The sequence below is a fragment of the Globicephala melas genome, chromosome 4 (assembly GCF_963455315.2).
Source record: "Globicephala melas chromosome 4, mGloMel1.2, whole genome shotgun sequence".
NCBI classification, from domain to species: domain Eukaryota; kingdom Metazoa; phylum Chordata; class Mammalia; order Artiodactyla; family Delphinidae; genus Globicephala; species Globicephala melas.
The window spans coordinates 59,645,308-59,661,924 of NC_083317.1; the positions used below are offsets into that span (position 1 = coordinate 59,645,308).

The 16,617-nt window shown below is 44.5% G+C and overlaps 1 protein-coding gene across 11 annotated transcripts in view; it reads left to right on the forward strand.

Annotated features, from left to right (window-relative positions):
- Positions 1-16,617, forward strand: part of SIDT1 (SID1 transmembrane family member 1) — a 79,131-nt gene that overhangs the window by 46,896 nt on the left and 15,618 nt on the right. For all 11 annotated transcript variants that reach the window (XR_009563699.1, XR_009563697.1, XR_009563700.1 and 8 more), the window contains exons 11-19: positions 4,233-4,304; positions 5,647-5,792; positions 6,800-6,873; positions 8,257-8,323; positions 10,038-10,111; positions 11,093-11,216; positions 11,424-11,541; positions 13,860-13,996; positions 14,628-14,739. Coding sequence is in view for 6 of the 11 variants with exons in the window: in XM_060298068.1 (XP_060154051.1) it covers positions 4,233-4,304; positions 5,647-5,792; positions 6,800-6,873; positions 8,257-8,323; positions 10,038-10,111; positions 11,093-11,216; positions 11,424-11,541; positions 13,860-13,996; positions 14,628-14,739 (924 nt within the window). In the remaining 5 variants the exon portion in view is untranslated. The remainder of the gene's footprint in view (positions 1-4,232; positions 4,305-5,646; positions 5,793-6,799; positions 6,874-8,256; positions 8,324-10,037; positions 10,112-11,092; positions 11,217-11,423; positions 11,542-13,859; positions 13,997-14,627; positions 14,740-16,617) is intronic.

Below are 16,617 nucleotides of genomic sequence, written 5' to 3' on the forward strand. Positions count from 1 at the left end.
CATCCGTTGGATTCATGTGGCTGCAGGTAACAGCAAAGTTTATCTCAAACATACCTAAACAATAAAGAGTGTCTCCTCTCCCTGGAAGCTGAGCAGAAGGGTGGGCTTCAGGATTCACTGAGTCCAGGGGCTCTGGTCCTTTTTCCTGCCATTCCCTTGACTCTGCTTTGCCCCCAAAGCTGGTAGTGAGATGGGTTCTCACCTGACAATGTCCAGAAGGAAGGACTGTTTCAGAAGCACCTAGCAACTTCTCTCATGTTTCATTGACCTAGAGAGGATCATACACTTGTTGCTAAACCAGTCACTGCAAAGGAATCTATTTACTTACAGATCAATCAAGTTTGCTTATAGAATTAGGGTGAGGTCATCTTTTTCTAGGACCAGCGTTTCTCAAACTCAACATTATGGACAATACAGCCAGAATCATTCTTTGTTGTTGGGAGCTGCCCTATACATTATAGGATGTTTAACCGCATCCTTCACCTCAACCTACTAGAATTCAGTAATACACTCCCTCCCTGTGACAACTAAAGTTATGCCCAGACATTGTCAAACGTCCTCTTGGGAGCAAAATGTTCCCCCCACCCCTACCCCCAACCAAGAGTCACTGACTTAAAAATATGGGCTTCCAGGCACAAGTGAGGGAGGATACCCAAACAAAATCCCAGCTTAGTTAGGAAGTAGGAAATAGGAATGTTCACCACAAAGGGCTTTGAAATCAGGAGGAAGTAAGGAACCTATGTAATGCTGAGAGGCTACGGGGAAAGATGACACATGACCACTGGTGAGACAAGACCTAGGTTCTTCAAACAAGAGCAGAGAAGATAAGCTCTACCCTAGGGAGGAACCAGTTAGCGACTCTTAATCACATGACCACAGAGCACGGAGAAACCAGCCTGTAGCAAGAGACAGAGGCAAGTGAGGGACCTTATCTGAAAGCTAATGTGAAAGATTCAGCGGAGGAAACTTTAGAGAGGAGCAAGGATACAGAAATGTCTTTGTCTCCCAAGGGCCAGTATCAGTGTGCCCAAGGCGGGGCTACAAGAAGTTTAATGGAGCTTAGAGCTACAGGAAATGCCCTGGGGGCTAGTGCCTAGAAGAAATGCTAGGAGCAGCGTTTGAGAAAGGGGACCCCACTAGATTTGGCATGCTGTCTGCCGCAATCAACGTGGAGCTAGATAACTGAGGAACTTGGCCTGATGCTTTCACCCTAGGTATGCCTGAGATGGAGGAAATGGAGCCAGGTCCCTACAACTTGCTAAATTGTTGGCAGCTGTTTTAGTTATGTAATGATAGGAAGGCTGCATTTGGAAAATCTGTCGGCTCCCCTGCATGTGTTTTTCTTCGATTTGCCTGCAGTTTTTAAAGTTGTGTTTGAAAAATGTTGACATTGGCTCCAACTAAACTAAAAAGCAAAGGAAGTTCTTTCATACTTCATGGGATAAAGAAGGAGATAAGAGGCTGGAGCCCAGGTGAAATGGAAATAGTGTTGGTAAAGAGCAGCTTCAGGCTGTGAAGGGACTTTACTACTGCGGTGTGACTGGATGGACACTGTATTCTCTATTCCTCACTTAGCACTTAGGACAGAGGCCTCTGTGGTAATCTAAAGGGCACTGGGCAAGGCTCTGTGTTCTAAAAACATGTCCTCCAGTGGCTCTATCAGTGGAAAAAACCCACATTTCACATCATTGTTAAAGAGCCTATACAGAAATTCAGTTACCACCTTGAAAGAGAGACAGATGAAACGTGACTCACAGGCCTCTGGGACCACATGAGCTGTCACCATGAACCTGGGTGCAGCCTAAGAGGAGGGTACTTTCTCAAGTGAGGGAGCTTGGTGAACTTGCCAAGTTTGCAGATTTAAGAACCAAATGGCCAATCAGATCCTTCCCTGGATGGAACGATTACTGAATCAGCCTCCCAGCAAAGAGCAGGGCCCGGGAGGGATAAGACAAGCAGCGTGCTGAGTCCAGAGGGGTCAGGGAGCACAGGCCATCCTCAGGCTCTGCGGCAACAGGTCTCAGACTCTAGTCCTGACTCTCTACTCTGCTTTTTCCCAGCTTTGCCTGCCCGGTTTTTTCTTCTAGAGGAATTTTACTTTTACGTCCTTCTGCAAAGATTAGTGGTTTTCTTCATTTTCTCCTCAACTTTTGAGATACAGCATGACACTCGTTGGGAGAGGTAGCCAACTGGCATAAAAATGAAATATCATGTCAGCTAGTTCACAGCGTTACTGACTCCCTCTTCCGCTTCCAACCTCCTGAGTCTGGAGACGGAAGCGGGCAGGACAATTATAAATGTGACGTCCCTGAAAGAGCCAAGCATGCTCAAAATGAAATGAAGTTTTTCTCCTCACACGGAGCAATTAATATAAAAGGCAAGCATGCAAGCGTATCCTATTCTAAGTTAGTAAAGCAGACAGATGGCAAAGGGCCCGCACGCAGAGAAAAACATACCAGAACAAGTCTCCCCATTAAGATGAGCTCATTCACAACTTTATATGTTTGCTTATTCCCAGCCAGAACATCTTGGTCTGTCCTATAAACTGATATTTTGTGTTTAATTCTGCTTTCTAAATGCCATACAGTTAAATAGAAATATGGCTTGCCTTCTGGGCGCATCCATCATGTTTGAAGTTTGGGAGGTAATGCTTCGGTTTTTGCATTCTGAGAAGGTCTTAGACATTAGAAACGTTAACAGAATACCGTTATCCATTGTTGACCAGTCTCCTATTTAATTGTGCATATAGAAGTGCACAGATTTGTTTCTGTTTTGTTTTTGTGGTACGCGGGCCTCTCACTGCTATGGCCTCTCCCGTTGCGGAGCACAGGCTCCGGACGCGCAGGCTCAGTGGCCATGGCTCACGGGCCCAGCTGCTCTGTGACACGTGGGATCTTCCCAGACCAGGGCACGAACCCGTGTCCCCTGCATCGGCAGGCGGACTCCCAACCACTGCGCCACCAGGGAAGCCCAGAAGTGCACAGATTTGAAACAAGAGCACTGCTCATGAAAATCTCGATGCTCTTGTCCATCACAGAACCATTGTTGTTGTGGTTGCCTCGAGGTGAAAAGAACTAGCGACTACATCGAAATCAGGTCCTGCTCGATTGCGAGGCAGAGTGCAGAAATCATCGAAGTCTGAACAAACCTACACAGCTGGCTTTTTCTTTTTAGTGAAGTTGTCGCTTAACAAAACAGTGATTGTTTTTGTTTGCTCACTTGCTTTGACTTTAGTTTTTGCCATTTTTTCTCCTTTGATCACACACACGAAAACCCTTTGCCTCCTACAGACCATTTCAACCCCCCGCTGCAGAGGAACTCAAGCGTTCTCCGACGCACGTGTCTACTTCCCATGCCAGGGGGTTTCCCAGGAACAGAAAATGCCCAAAATCCTGGGGTTTATGATTTTAGTATCATTCTTCGCTTACTATTTGCACATGTAATATTTGGAAAAGTTTGAGGCGCGTCCTCTTAAAGAATGTTTTTCTCTCACTGCCAACAACCATTTGGCAACAGACATGCCTATTCTACCTCTGAACTATCCCCCAAATAACCCATATTCCTGCACATCCTTAGTTCACGTTGTCATTATTTTTTGCTCCAAGGAGTGCAGTAATTTCCATCCTGTCAGCGCTCATCCCGTCTATAGTTAGGGTACCGTTAATGACTGTGACAAATAAACCTCCGAATTATAGCCCCTTAATCACAGAAGTTTATTTCTGGTGTTTATGTTCAGCGGTGGCCTTCCTCACAGTGATTCCAGGACCCATGCTCCTTTGTTCCTGTGATTCTGCAACACTGCCAGGCAGGAATCGGCAACGTTTTTTCTGTAAAGTGCCAAATGGTAAATGTTTTAGGCTCTGCGGGCCACGTAGTCTCTGTTGCAACTGCTCCACTCTGCCATTGTAGCCAAAAGCAGCCACAGACGTACTCAACGAGTGGCTGTGTTTCAGTAGAACGTCGTATGTAAATACTGAAATTTATCATTTTACCTGCCATAAAATACTCTTCGTCTTCTGATTTTTCCCTAACCATTTAAAAACTTTAAAACCATTTTTAGTTTAAGGGCCATACAAAAACGGGTGGCAGGCTAGATTTGGTCTGCAGACCATAAAATTGGCCTGCAGGCTCCTACATTAGAGTGAAAAGAAAATCAAACTATTTAGAGTTATGTTCTTTCACTTTGGCAACTGGTCATAAAGTGTTTGCCTCTTTGCTTTTCTTTTTAACAGGCTCTGGAAATACGTCGGTGTCACATCCCATTGCTGCCAGCACCCCTGACGAAAGCAATTATGGGGCAATAGGTATTTCCTACAATGAGTCCATTCATGGAAGTGTTTCCTGATTCTCCAAATAGGATATAAGGAGCCCTCCAGCCACTAATAACTGGGAGAGTGGGCAAGGCCGTCATCGTATAAGATTATCTTTTATTTATAAGATGAATTGGCTCGATGATCTGGAAGGTTCCTTCCAGCTCTAATTTTCTCTGGTTCTATTGATCCGTTTCTTGGGTCTGCTAGCCACACTTGAGCAGAATTTTCTATGGTTGCCATCAACTCCCTTGGGGATTTTCTCGTACCCAGCCTGAGTGTAGGGCGTGAAAGATGCGTCAAGAGTCTGACGTCAGGGAGCCCGACATCAACTGACCCGGTGTTTCATTCTCAGGTTTCAGTGGAGTAAGGGCGATCAGAAGACTGAGGCTGTGCAGCAGGTGAACACGGCTGAAGCCTAACGATCTTCCATTTGGGCTAACTGCATAAACGAACCTGCACACTGCCACCCAGTCATTCCCATGGCAACCCCCAGGGCTCGTTCAGTGGCCTGAAGGGTCAGAATTCTGATCCTTGTCTCGTTAGAGTTGGCGTGCATTGACGCTTCCACACACTTCCATGATGCTTGCGGGCCTATGAATGGTGCACCTTAAGCTGTCAGCATAGAGGGGCTGGGAATCCTGTATGCCTGCCCTGTTACTCTGTAACTTTGAGAAGCATGTGGGCTCAGTGCTGGAGACTTATTTCTGGCTCTGCAAGAACAGGGTTTTTTTTTTTTTTTTTAACCATCTGAATAGAAGAAATAAAGCAGAAGGTAGGCTCTGCTCATGTGCTCATTAGGCTGTGCAAATTCCCATCTGCTCTGGGAAACATTCACAGGATTCTTCTTCCTGAGAATGTTGTTTCCATTATATAATCATAGATACAGCATGTGGGGGATTTCGGTGTACAAATACTTTATCCACGAGAAATGTATAGCTGCTGGACGTGTTGGTACTAACACGTACATGTGGTAGATGCTATACATAATTACGTGCATGTGTATGTTTATACATTTATGCTCATATTTTAAAATATGAAACATGAAATATAAGCATAATATTATTTTTGCAGCCAAATAGTTAACAGAGCAGATGCCTTTATATTATGTATTCAGCCCTAGAAAGAGATGATTTAAATATAAAAATAGGAGGAGAGGAAAATTAGAGGTCCATTGAGGAGCAATTAGAGAAAGAACACGTGCTGTGGGTAAGGAGTTGGTTTTTACCAACACAGCATTTTCAGGAATGAGTCAGCACTGTGCTTTTTGCAGAGAAAGATGGACTCCATGGGTTCTTCACGGTTTGGGAAGGCAGATGAGTCTCCTCTGTTTCAGATGAGTCAAGCTCCAGTCCTGGCAGGCAAATGTCCTCCTCCGATGGCAGACAGCCATGCCAGTCAGACACGGACAGCTCCGTGGAGGAAAGTGACTTCGACACCATGCCAGACATTGAGAGCGATAAGAACGTCATCCGGACCAAGGTACTTCTGCCAGGTGGTGCTCTTCGAGAGGGCGAAAAGTTCAGGAGCCAAATACAACTTCAGCAACACCTCAATTTCCTTTATATATATATATTTTTTCTTCAGGGGGAGTCAAATTTCTCAGTGAGCTTTTTATTTATTTTGTTTAAACATCTTTATTGGGGTATAGTTGCTTTAAATGGTGTGTTAGTTTCTGCTGTATAACAAAGTGAATCAGCTATACATATACATATATCCCCATGTCTCCTGCCTCCTGCGTCTCCCTCCCACCCTCCCTATCCCACCCCTCTAGGTGGTCACAAAGCACCGAGCTGATCTCCCTGTGCTATGCGGCTGCTTCCCACTAGCTAGCTATTTTACATCTGGTAGTGTATATATGTTCAGGGGGCTTTTTAGATAAAACTTAGCTACATACTAAAAGCAATACTTGGTTGGTTAACACTTCTTTCTGGAGGGAGAAAGTGAGAGCAGTAAAGAAAACAGAGCGCTAAAACGCTCTCAGGGTCTGAAGGGGCTGAGCATGGACAAAAGTTGAGGAAGGGATCCAACCAAATGGGAGAAAAGATTCATTTGAAGGGTGTACTTGGAAAAACTCCCTGGTTGTATACATAAAATCCTTCAGGAGTAAAAGCTCATTTCTTTCTGGCTCGTATATATCACATTGTGTTGTATCCAGTAAGGGACACAAAGGTGAATCGTACCGTTTCAACCTCGTCATTCAAGAATCACACGATGGGCATCTCTGAAAACTGGGAAAGCAATTCTTGAGACCTAAGAAGCATTCAAGACGCCCAATAGGCTTCCCACATCAGCCAATTTCCCTAAAGCCAAGGGAAATACTAGGATTTTTAAAGGCATCCTGGGAAAAGCAAAATTAAAAGAAAAGTCTTGTTAAATAATTTTAATCCCTAGTGAGTGATTGAACTGAAATGTGTAAAGCTCTCCTTTATATTTTATGCAAGAAATCCAAGTACAGTTTTGCACTCTCTTTTTATTTGGCATCCCAGATGTTCCTTTACCTGTCAGATCTGTCCAGGAAGGACCGGAGAATTGTCAGCAAAAAATATAAGATTTATTTTTGGTGAGTAAATGACCAGGAGGGCTATGGTTCTCTTTAGTAAAATTAAAGTTTTCCTTGTAAAAGCTGCAATCACTTATGAGATTCATATAAGTGAATCAAATCACAGGTTTCAGTGTTTAATGAGGCACAGGTATAGGTGTTTAAAGGATTCATGCCACATTTGATAGGAAAGACAAAAATGAACTACCAAAGGAAACCAGCCCTAAATTAAATAAATACAAAGTATTAAATAAGAACGGTAGTGGAATCCCATAGGGAGACACTAAATCCTTTTCTAGGAAAATACAGTAACGATAACATTAATGTCACCACCTTCCCTCTTCTCCTCACCAGGACTTGCTCTTGGAAGAGCCAGTGATTAAAGGGATGAGATGCCTAGAGCATCTCATAGTAGCTAGAAACCTCCCTGAGTGAAGATGATACCATCAGCCAATAATATATAGACCTGCGATGGTCAGACACAGATGCAGTCTTCCTACAAGCAGAGAGTCTGAGGTGCCTGGCAGGGTCCCCTCCTTCCTCTCAGAAACCCCCAGCTGACACTTGTGATAGCCCTTCCCATTCTTTTTTCTGGAAGGATACCCTTTTACTGGGATACAGATATTAGAGGAAAACAAGGGCCAGTGGAGACCACATGGAATTCCATAGTAGGGCCATCATTTTGGAACTAAGAGATATCTAAAAGAGCCACATCCCTTTGTGAGATCCATCACCCATTACCTACTCTCAGATCACTTTTTTTTTAAATTTTTAAGTCACAACTTATTTTTATTAATTTATTTATTTTTGGTTGCGTTGGGTCTTTGTTGCTGTGTGCAGGCTTTCTCTAGTTGCGTCGAGCAGGAGCTACTCTTCACTGCGGTGTGCAGGCTTCTCACTGTGGTGGGCTTCTCTTGTTGCGGAGCACAGGCTCTAGGCTCACGGGCTTCAGTAGTCGTGGCACGCGGGCTCAGCAGTTGTGGATCGCGAGCTCTAGAGCACAAGCTCAGTAGTTGTGGTGCACGGGCTTAGTTGCTCTTCAGCATGTGGGATCTTCCCGGACCAGGGATCAAACCTGTGTCCCTTGCATTGGCAGGTGGATTCTTAACCACTGCACCACCAGGGAAGTCCCTCTCTGATCACGTTTAATCTAACAATATCCTAAATAGATAGGTCCTCATTAATAATTGGTTAAACCAGAAGCAAGTATTATTTACACTGTTTTACAAGTAACTGTATGAGAGGAAGATTGGAGAAACAGGAACCACATAATCAGTTTCTAATCGCGTTTGTGAGTTAACTAGGGAGTTATGGGGTGGAAAGATTCTTTTTTTTTTTTAAAAAAAGGGCAAAGTTTCCATTGTTATTTTGGAAATAACCGTTTCTGATTTTTTGCCTGCGTAGGAACATCATTACCATTGCTGTGTTTTATGCGTTGCCTGTGATCCAGCTGGTTATCACCTACCAGACAGTAAGTGCTGCCCCGAACTCCAAAATCCCACCTTTCATACTGCAGGGAAAGATATTTGCTGCGAATTATGGAGAAAGGTATAACTTGAGCTCCGTCCAAGAATTAATTCCCCGTTTGGGTTCCCACTGGATTTCTCCACTGGTTCGTCTTTGACCTTTAAATCTAGTTCCCAATTGTTTTATCACAGACCGCTTGTATTATTTTGACTACCAATCTGAAATTATTCCCTTGCACTCATTTAGTCTTGGTATCTATCAACTGTGTCTATTTTTTACCAGTCTGCACTTTTGATCATCATGGGATGATGAGTAAAGTTGCAGACCAAAACAAAGAAACCTGATGTCTAATTTAGCCTGTGTCCTGTCATTGAGGGTAAATATGTTTTGTAAAAGTAAGAACAGCTTCACAATACTAATGAAATATTAAAAGAAAATATAAAATAAATAAAAAACAAACAAAAACAATAATTAAAATAGCTTGAGAACCCCCACTGCACCTTCACAGAACCCTAGGGTCCAGGTCACTTAAGTGATCCCGTCTGGGATCTATTACACACGAAAAGCCCATTTAGAACAGCACCAGGCTAAAGGTGTTTCTAATGCAATGGTTCTCAAACTTTGCATTAAAATCATCTGGGGGACTTTTAAAAATCCCAGTGTCCAAGCTGTACCCCACACCAGTTAGATCAGAGTGGAATCAGGCATCAGTATTTTTTTTTTTTTAGATGTTGGGGGTAGGAGTTTATTAATTAATTAATTTATTTTTGCTGTGTTGGGTCTTCGTTTCTGTGCGAGGGCTTTCTCTAGTTGCGGCAAGCGGGGGCCACTCATCATCGCTGTGCGCAGGCCTCTCACTATCGCGGCCTCTCCTGTTGCGGAGCACAGGCTCCAGACGCGCAGGCTCAGTAGTTGTGGCTCATGGGGCCAGTCGCTCCGCGGCATGTGGGATCCTCCCAGACCAGGGCTCGAACCTGTGTCCCCTGCATTGGCAGGCAGATTCTCAACCACTGCGCCACCAGGGAAGCCCCAGGCATCAGTATTGATGAAACTCCCAGTGATTCCAGTGTACAGCCAAGTTTGAGAGCCAGGAGTTTAATAATATTTCACCAATTCCATACTTAATATGTGATGAGGACGAGGACTTTATAAGGCTTGAGCACCACCATTTATAATCTAAATATTCTCTGAATACTTTGGTGCTGTCAGAAGATATAGCTGTGCTGTGATCTAGGAAGGTTCTTAACGATAGCGATAGTGATAACTATGGACAACCAATCACACATCTCCTTATGTCCACCTGCCCTGTGGTTACCATTTCCACACAGAGGATGGAACAGCTCCTTACCCTCCCAGGATTCATCTAGAACATAGGATGTACCATGACCATCCTAATAGGCAGGTCCCAATGTTAGCATCCTCTCAAAATCCTTTTACAATGAGAACAAAGGAAACATACTCAGTTGTATTCTGCCGTGAGGCCACATAATGAGGGACAGGGAATATTTCAATTCAAAGCAAGATGGCAGCATTGAAAGGAAATGTGTCTATACTGTGTAAAGGCTGAAGGTAACGACCCATCCCCTGCTGAGAAGGGGCGCTGGTTACGCTGTAAATCACCGACAGTTGATCGCTGTGAGCACTGTCCACTTTTTGTGATTTCAGGCTCAGGGGGTGGAGGAAAACAGCATCTCCTCTTTTCACTCTTGGTTTTACAGATAGTCAATGTCACTGGTAACCAGGACATCTGCTACTACAACTTCCTCTGCGCTCACCCCTGGGGTGTCCTGAGGTAAGCCCAGTCCTCTGAGGCAATGAGAGATGCCTTTCTGTGTAATGGGACGATTTCAGTTTTTAAAAATACTAGAACAGTTGTGGAAAAGCACCCCAATCAAGGGTAAAGAGGAATGAAATCAGGAAGTTGAGATCAGGTATGCCTCTTCCATTCCTGTATGGGGGCCTCAGGAAACAGTCCTGAGGAGAAGGCAGAGATGTGTTTGAAAATACCAGGTCCTTAGCTGTGATGATCCTCACCCATGGGCATGAGCTGCTAGTACATTCAATCCGTTAAACAACCTCGTGAGATAGATAGGATTATTATTACCCCCGTTTTTAGATGAAGACGTTAAGGCTCAGTTAGAAAGGTAAGGACTTGCGGAAGGTCCCTCAGCTTGTTAGTGATGTTGAGACTCACACCGGGGCCTGCTGCCTCCAAGGCCATGCTCCAGCCTCCAGAACACGGCGAAGTGCAGAGAGCATTTGCCTGGGAGTTGCGAGCCTGGCTTCTCGATCCAGAACTGAACTAGTCTCAGTTTCCTTAAATAAATCTGCTGGCTGTGACCAGTTGACGCTTATCCTGAAATTCATGGTTACAGAGCTGAGTATGGACACATAACATGGGTCCGTCCATCTACGTGAATTCACTCTCACAGTGTAGCTGAAACGCTTGGCCCAACTGCCCCTCTGTGGAGCGACTCTCTTTCCTAGGATTCATTCCCCGCTACTGCCATCAGCACCAGGGAGGATTGAGTGGGTGTTAGGGAAGCTAAGCAGGCATCCCTGAGAGGAAACGGACACATTATCACAGGCTAAGCATCCTAACGTGGCATTAGGTTAAAGATGCTTTCTGATGATCTCGGTCCTGAAATCTTATGGAAAGGTTAGCAGTGGAAAACACTGAATGCTGATTTCACTCGCTCATCCATGCCTTCATTCAGTCTCTAAAGCTCTTTGATACCTTGACTCTCTCATGGTCTCTCTGTCATCCCCTCAGTGCCTTCAACAACATTCTCAGTAACCTGGGCCACATGCTCCTGGGCTGCCTCTTCCTGCTGATAGTCTTGCGCCGGGACATTCTCCATCGAAGAGCCCTGGAGGCCAAGGACATCTTTGCCATGGTGAGGAGAGGGTGGGACGAGGGAGGTGAGAGCTAGGAAGGGTTATGGTTCCAAACGGGATCTGCAAAGAGGAGGGACATCTGGCTAGACGGTGTGACAATGGATTACGTGTCATGGACCACACGAGGCCAGAGCATGGGCGTCCCGGTTCTGTGGCTGAGTCACTAAGGAGTATCTTTCCACTGACCAAGCTTTCTGCTTTTTCAGGAGTATGGGATTCCCAAACACTTCGGTCTCTTCTATGCTATGGGCATCGCACTGATGACGGAAGGGGTGCTCAGTGCTTGTTACCATGTCTGCCCTAATTACTCCAACTTCCAATTCGGTAATTCGAATTTACATCAGCTACACAGATTTGAGTTATAGGAGTCTTATCCTGGGACCCTCTCAGAAATGCCAAGGTCGTGCTTGCAAGAATTAAATGACATTTTACGTGAAGTGATCTGAGGGCACCTCACCACAGGGCATGGTTTCCCCACACTGTACCGTTTTTTCCTCTCTGACCACCGTTTATAGACTACAAAAGAGCGAACACTGGGTACTGATCTCATGGCTAGATCTGCAGGTGGGCAATGGGCTAAGTGTCAGGCAGCAGGTCAGGTAGAAACCACCAACAGACATCTAGAAATCTCCCTCAGTGTAGCTTGGCTTAATTTAGCAGTTTGCCTGTTTTGGGTTGAAAGTAATAGAAAACCCAATTCGAATTGGGTTAAATAATAAGTACACTCATCAGCGCACCAGCCGAATGTACAGAGGTGGAATGGCCTTGTGGGTAGTTTGTCTGGTGGCCCTGGCTCCGCTTCTCCGTGATCCCCCTGGTTGCACCCAGCCTGCACACTGGTGGCCTCCTCAGGCTGCCTTCCCTCGTGGTGGCAGAAATAGCTACAGCAGGTCTTGGCTTCCTGTCTCCGCACCATGATGTCTAGAGAAAGCAGCGAGCTGGCTTCCAGGAGCCTTCATTTGAGAGCAGGAAACTTCTTTCCCCCAAACTCCCCAGATAAGAGCCCCTCACGCCTCCACAGCTTACACAGCCCTGAGCTTACTCCAGAATCTTTCTCTGTGTGAGGGTTAGGTCGGGCCAGCATTGCTACCCCAGTCACGGTGGCAAAGGAGGTGAGGTTACCTTTAGACCAATGAGACCCTTCCCTGGAACCAGGGGTGCAGTTAGCTTTCCTGAAGCAAGTGGTCTGGGAGGGTGTGCATTTCTGAATAGAAAATGGGGCTGAGATATTTGAGTTGGTATCGAGATGCTGTTAGGATGGAGAAAGGGAATAGCTGATGCTGGAAGCAGGCAATTAACAATGTCCTCCACACTCGAGGATGAGGTTTTTAAAAACAGTTATTTTGTGTTTGTGCTCTAGCCTCTGGCTGTTAACTCCCAACACCACAGAAATTCTCCATCACGTTTTAGTTTGTTTAAATTAGAAGACATTTTTAATAGAGGAAAACTATAGAGAATAATATCATTCACCACTCAGAAGGAACAAATGCCAACACTTTAAAATATTTGCCTTAAATCTACTTTAAGAAATAAAGCATTGTGTAAAGTTGAGGTCCCATTTTGAACTGTTTTCTAAACTTATCAACTCTCCCCTTCCTTAGAAGCAACAACTGTGATTAATTTTATATTTATCCTTCCAGTTTGTTTTTATAGTTTTTCTTCATTTGTAACAAATTAATATTAATTTCTCACACTTCGTTCGGCATCCTTCTTTTTTCATTCAACAATGTTTTCAAGATTTATTGGTATTAAACCACGGATATCCAGTTCATTCATTTTTAAAGACTGTCATTCTGTAATAAAAATATACCACATTTATCAATTCCTCTATTGAACAACACTTAGAGGTTGCCAATATTCTGCTAGTACAGACAGTGCTACAATGACTAGCCTCATCTATGCCTGTTGCGCACATGTGAGAGAGGTTCCCTGGAATACCTAGAAGTAGAATTTTGGGGTCACATGGTCCTGGTTGATGCATCTTCCATTTTACCAAAAACAGCCAACTTTCTCCCCAGAATATTAATTCCCACTCCCACTGGCTGAGTGAGAGTTTCCACTTCCCCCGTATCATCACTAACATGTGTTATTATTAGACATTTACACTTTTGCCACATTTTTTAGTAACATGGGACATTGCATGGCTGTTTTAATTTGCATTTCCTTAACCCCCATGCAGCTAAGCCACATGGAATTTCTAGCTGTCTTCTATCCCTAGGCTAGAAAGCCTTGTATATGAGTAGTAATCAATGTGGTTATGTTTCAGTATACTGAGAAGGACCTCCTGCGCCCACGTAGGATTCTCTTTATTGTCACACTGCCCTGTTCCCATTAGGGATTCTTTTGTCGTTGTTGGACAGGAGCGTTTATACACACATAGCCCTGCGAGTGGGGATAGGCAATTATTCATCATATCATCTGATACTTTTCTTCTGGGAGCTAGGAATGCCCCTCTTGGAGGGGGTGAGAGGTGGAGTGTGTAGGGTTTACCTAGAATGTGCCTGGAGAGGCTGGCGTGTTGGAGGTCACCACACAGGCTGAGGGCAGCAAATACTCCAAGGCCTGAAGGGAGGGGTTCTCTGAGGCTGAAGAGAGGTCTGTCTGCCACCTACTGGATCTCGATTGTCTCGGCTTCTCCTCAGACACCTCCTTCATGTACGTAATCGCCGGCCTCTGCATGCTGAAGCTCTATCAGACCCGCCACCCAGACATCAACGCCAGTGCCTACGCTGCTTACATCTCCTTCGCCCTGGTCATCACGCTCACCGTCCTTGGAGTGGTGCGTCCCTCCCCACAGCTGGCAGCCCTGTTGGGAGGCTTTGTATTTTGTTTTTTGGACCCCAGGTGAACAGGTTTAACTAATCATAATCCTTGGCTCATGACACACTCTCATCATTGGTCCGTTCATAGCATTTTAGTTACTGAGCTAGAATTTTTAATAATGTAACAGGCCCCTGGAACACTGCCCCTGGACAGTGTTAATACAAAGCTGAGACCTGGCTCGGTTGAGACTGGAATAGAGATGTACAGGCTGCTGGGAGAGAGACTGACTTGAAAGGACAAAAACCACTTTCTAAATGTGCGTGCACATGCGTCAGTCGTCTTCTGTTATTTGAAGAGCATTAGCTCCCAGCTTTAGACCTACTGCCTCTTCACCTGCTGTTCAGCTGCCTCACCCATTGCTTCCCTTTTCCATTTCTTTCTTTTTCATTTGGCCAGGTAGCCATTCTTTTTCCAGCCCTGGCTGCAGTAAGATCCCTGTGAGATCAGAGAAGGGAGAAAACCCAAAATTCACACACAGCTAGGTTTTTGACACCTTATGCATACACGAGAGATGAAACAATTTTAGTAAGTTCTCTGGGGAAAAAAAAAAAAAACCAGATGAAGGTAACTTCCATCTTTACTCCTAGGTGTTTGGGAAAAATGACCTGTGGTTGTTCTGGGTCATCTTCTCTGCAATCCATATTCTGGCTTCTCTGGCCCTCAGCACCCAGATCTACTACATGGGTCGTTTCAAGATAGGTGAGTCACCTGTTACTCTATACTAAACATGCTGATTAACTTACCCTGAGAAAGGATTGTCTTGCCTATCCTAAACGGAAGTGTTACTTGTCACTGTGAACGCTTGCTCTGAATTCTGTGTGTTTAATAGCATATATTCTCTTCAAGAGCTTCCTCTCCTGTATAAGACAGCAACAATCTACTATCACTAGTTCTGTTTTCAACTGAGACACTAAGCTAGCTCAGGGCTGAGGCATCCTTCCAACTCCAAGTCCCCAAAGCTTTACAATTCACCAAACTTTGAAAGTGCGTTTGTAGAACAGTATGATCATCACACCGCTAGTTCCACTGAGAAGAATGTTTTTCAGTTCATAGCACTTAAAAGGAGCATTTCTCTAACCATCCTAAATGGTTAACAAGAATAAATTCTATATTACTTTCAAATTCTGGGGCTGGAAGTTTTGGAGACCAAGTTGCCAATCTTAGAGGCAGGACACCTGCCAAACGCCCTCTGACAGCATGACGTATCACGTTAGATCACCAAGTGTTCTGTGGAAATCAGCTTCTGATCTGCTCTTGGTCAGTCAGCATACATTTGAGCGGGTGCAAGTCATTTCAGAGCATCTAAATTTCACCCATCATTTTAAAGTCCGGGAAGTCAGACTCAAAGATTCATTTGTATATTTCAAGAAAAACCAATATATATATAAACTAGGCCTATCCCTAATATTTGCAGAGCCCAAGGCAAGACTGTAAATAAAAGCCCACTTACCATATGTATAAAAATGTTTAACTTATAAAGCAGAGGAAAAAAGTATTAAATATATGGAAGAAAGGAAGGAAGAAAGAAGGAAGACCAAGAAGCTGATAAATATACCTTCATTACAACCTACAAGGTACAAGTTCAAATTTAAAATTCTCAGGTGCATGGAAGAGTACTCCAGAACATAGCTATACAGGAGAGCTGGTCCCCAACCCCTGCCCCCCTTTTCTTCTCACCTCTGGCTCTGTCCTGCATCTTAAGGGGTCTCACAGGTATGCATGTGGACACCCTTGTCTAACATCCAATTGGCCATTCCTTGCCCCTAGAAGTGCACACTCTAGTGGTGCTATCTGCCCTCAGGAAGACAAACCAGGGAAGGGACCTATGCAGTCTCTGAGAGCGGGCTCAAGGCCCTCAGGACAGGGAATTCTTGGGTCCAGGAATTCAGAATGTGGCCTAGAAGAAGCAGCCCCCTTGCCCTGCAGACTCCTCAGTCACTGGGGAATGAGGGCCTTTAAAATACGGCTCCCCTGTTGCCCAGATCTAAGAGCGATTCTATATAAACAAGTGGCTTTAAGACTAGGAGACCAAATAAAACAATCTCTCATTTTGGCAGTTTAGTTTTTCCTTTTGGCATGGTCAGTAGATTAACTCTTGGTGTTAACATAGCCGGTATACCTCCAACTCCCCCCAGTGGAAGCATCAAGAGCTGGTCGGGTAGAACTCTGTTCGTGCTCCATCCTCCACACTCAAAGGTGAATGAAGTCATACAAACTAAACTCTCAAAAGGAACATAAGTTAGGCACTGTTCCTCTGGGTTTTGCAAGTTGGAGAAATAAACTTGAATACAGATATATGTAATGGTAGTGACCCTTAATACATAGAGGAGCTTTTAATATGTTTATACCACCTTGGCCCCATGCAACTTTGCAATACTGAATTAATTTACCTTTTTAAAAAAGGAGAAATTGAATGTAGTCTATTATAACCATGTACTAGTCTGTCAGGGTCCCAACAGGAAAAAGCTATCACATACAAAGACAAAAGATTTATTCACAGAGGGACTCTTCATAGGACAGGGGTGGGGTGGGGAAGAATGAAAGGGGTAGCACAGTAACCTGGGGTTAGTAGCAGGA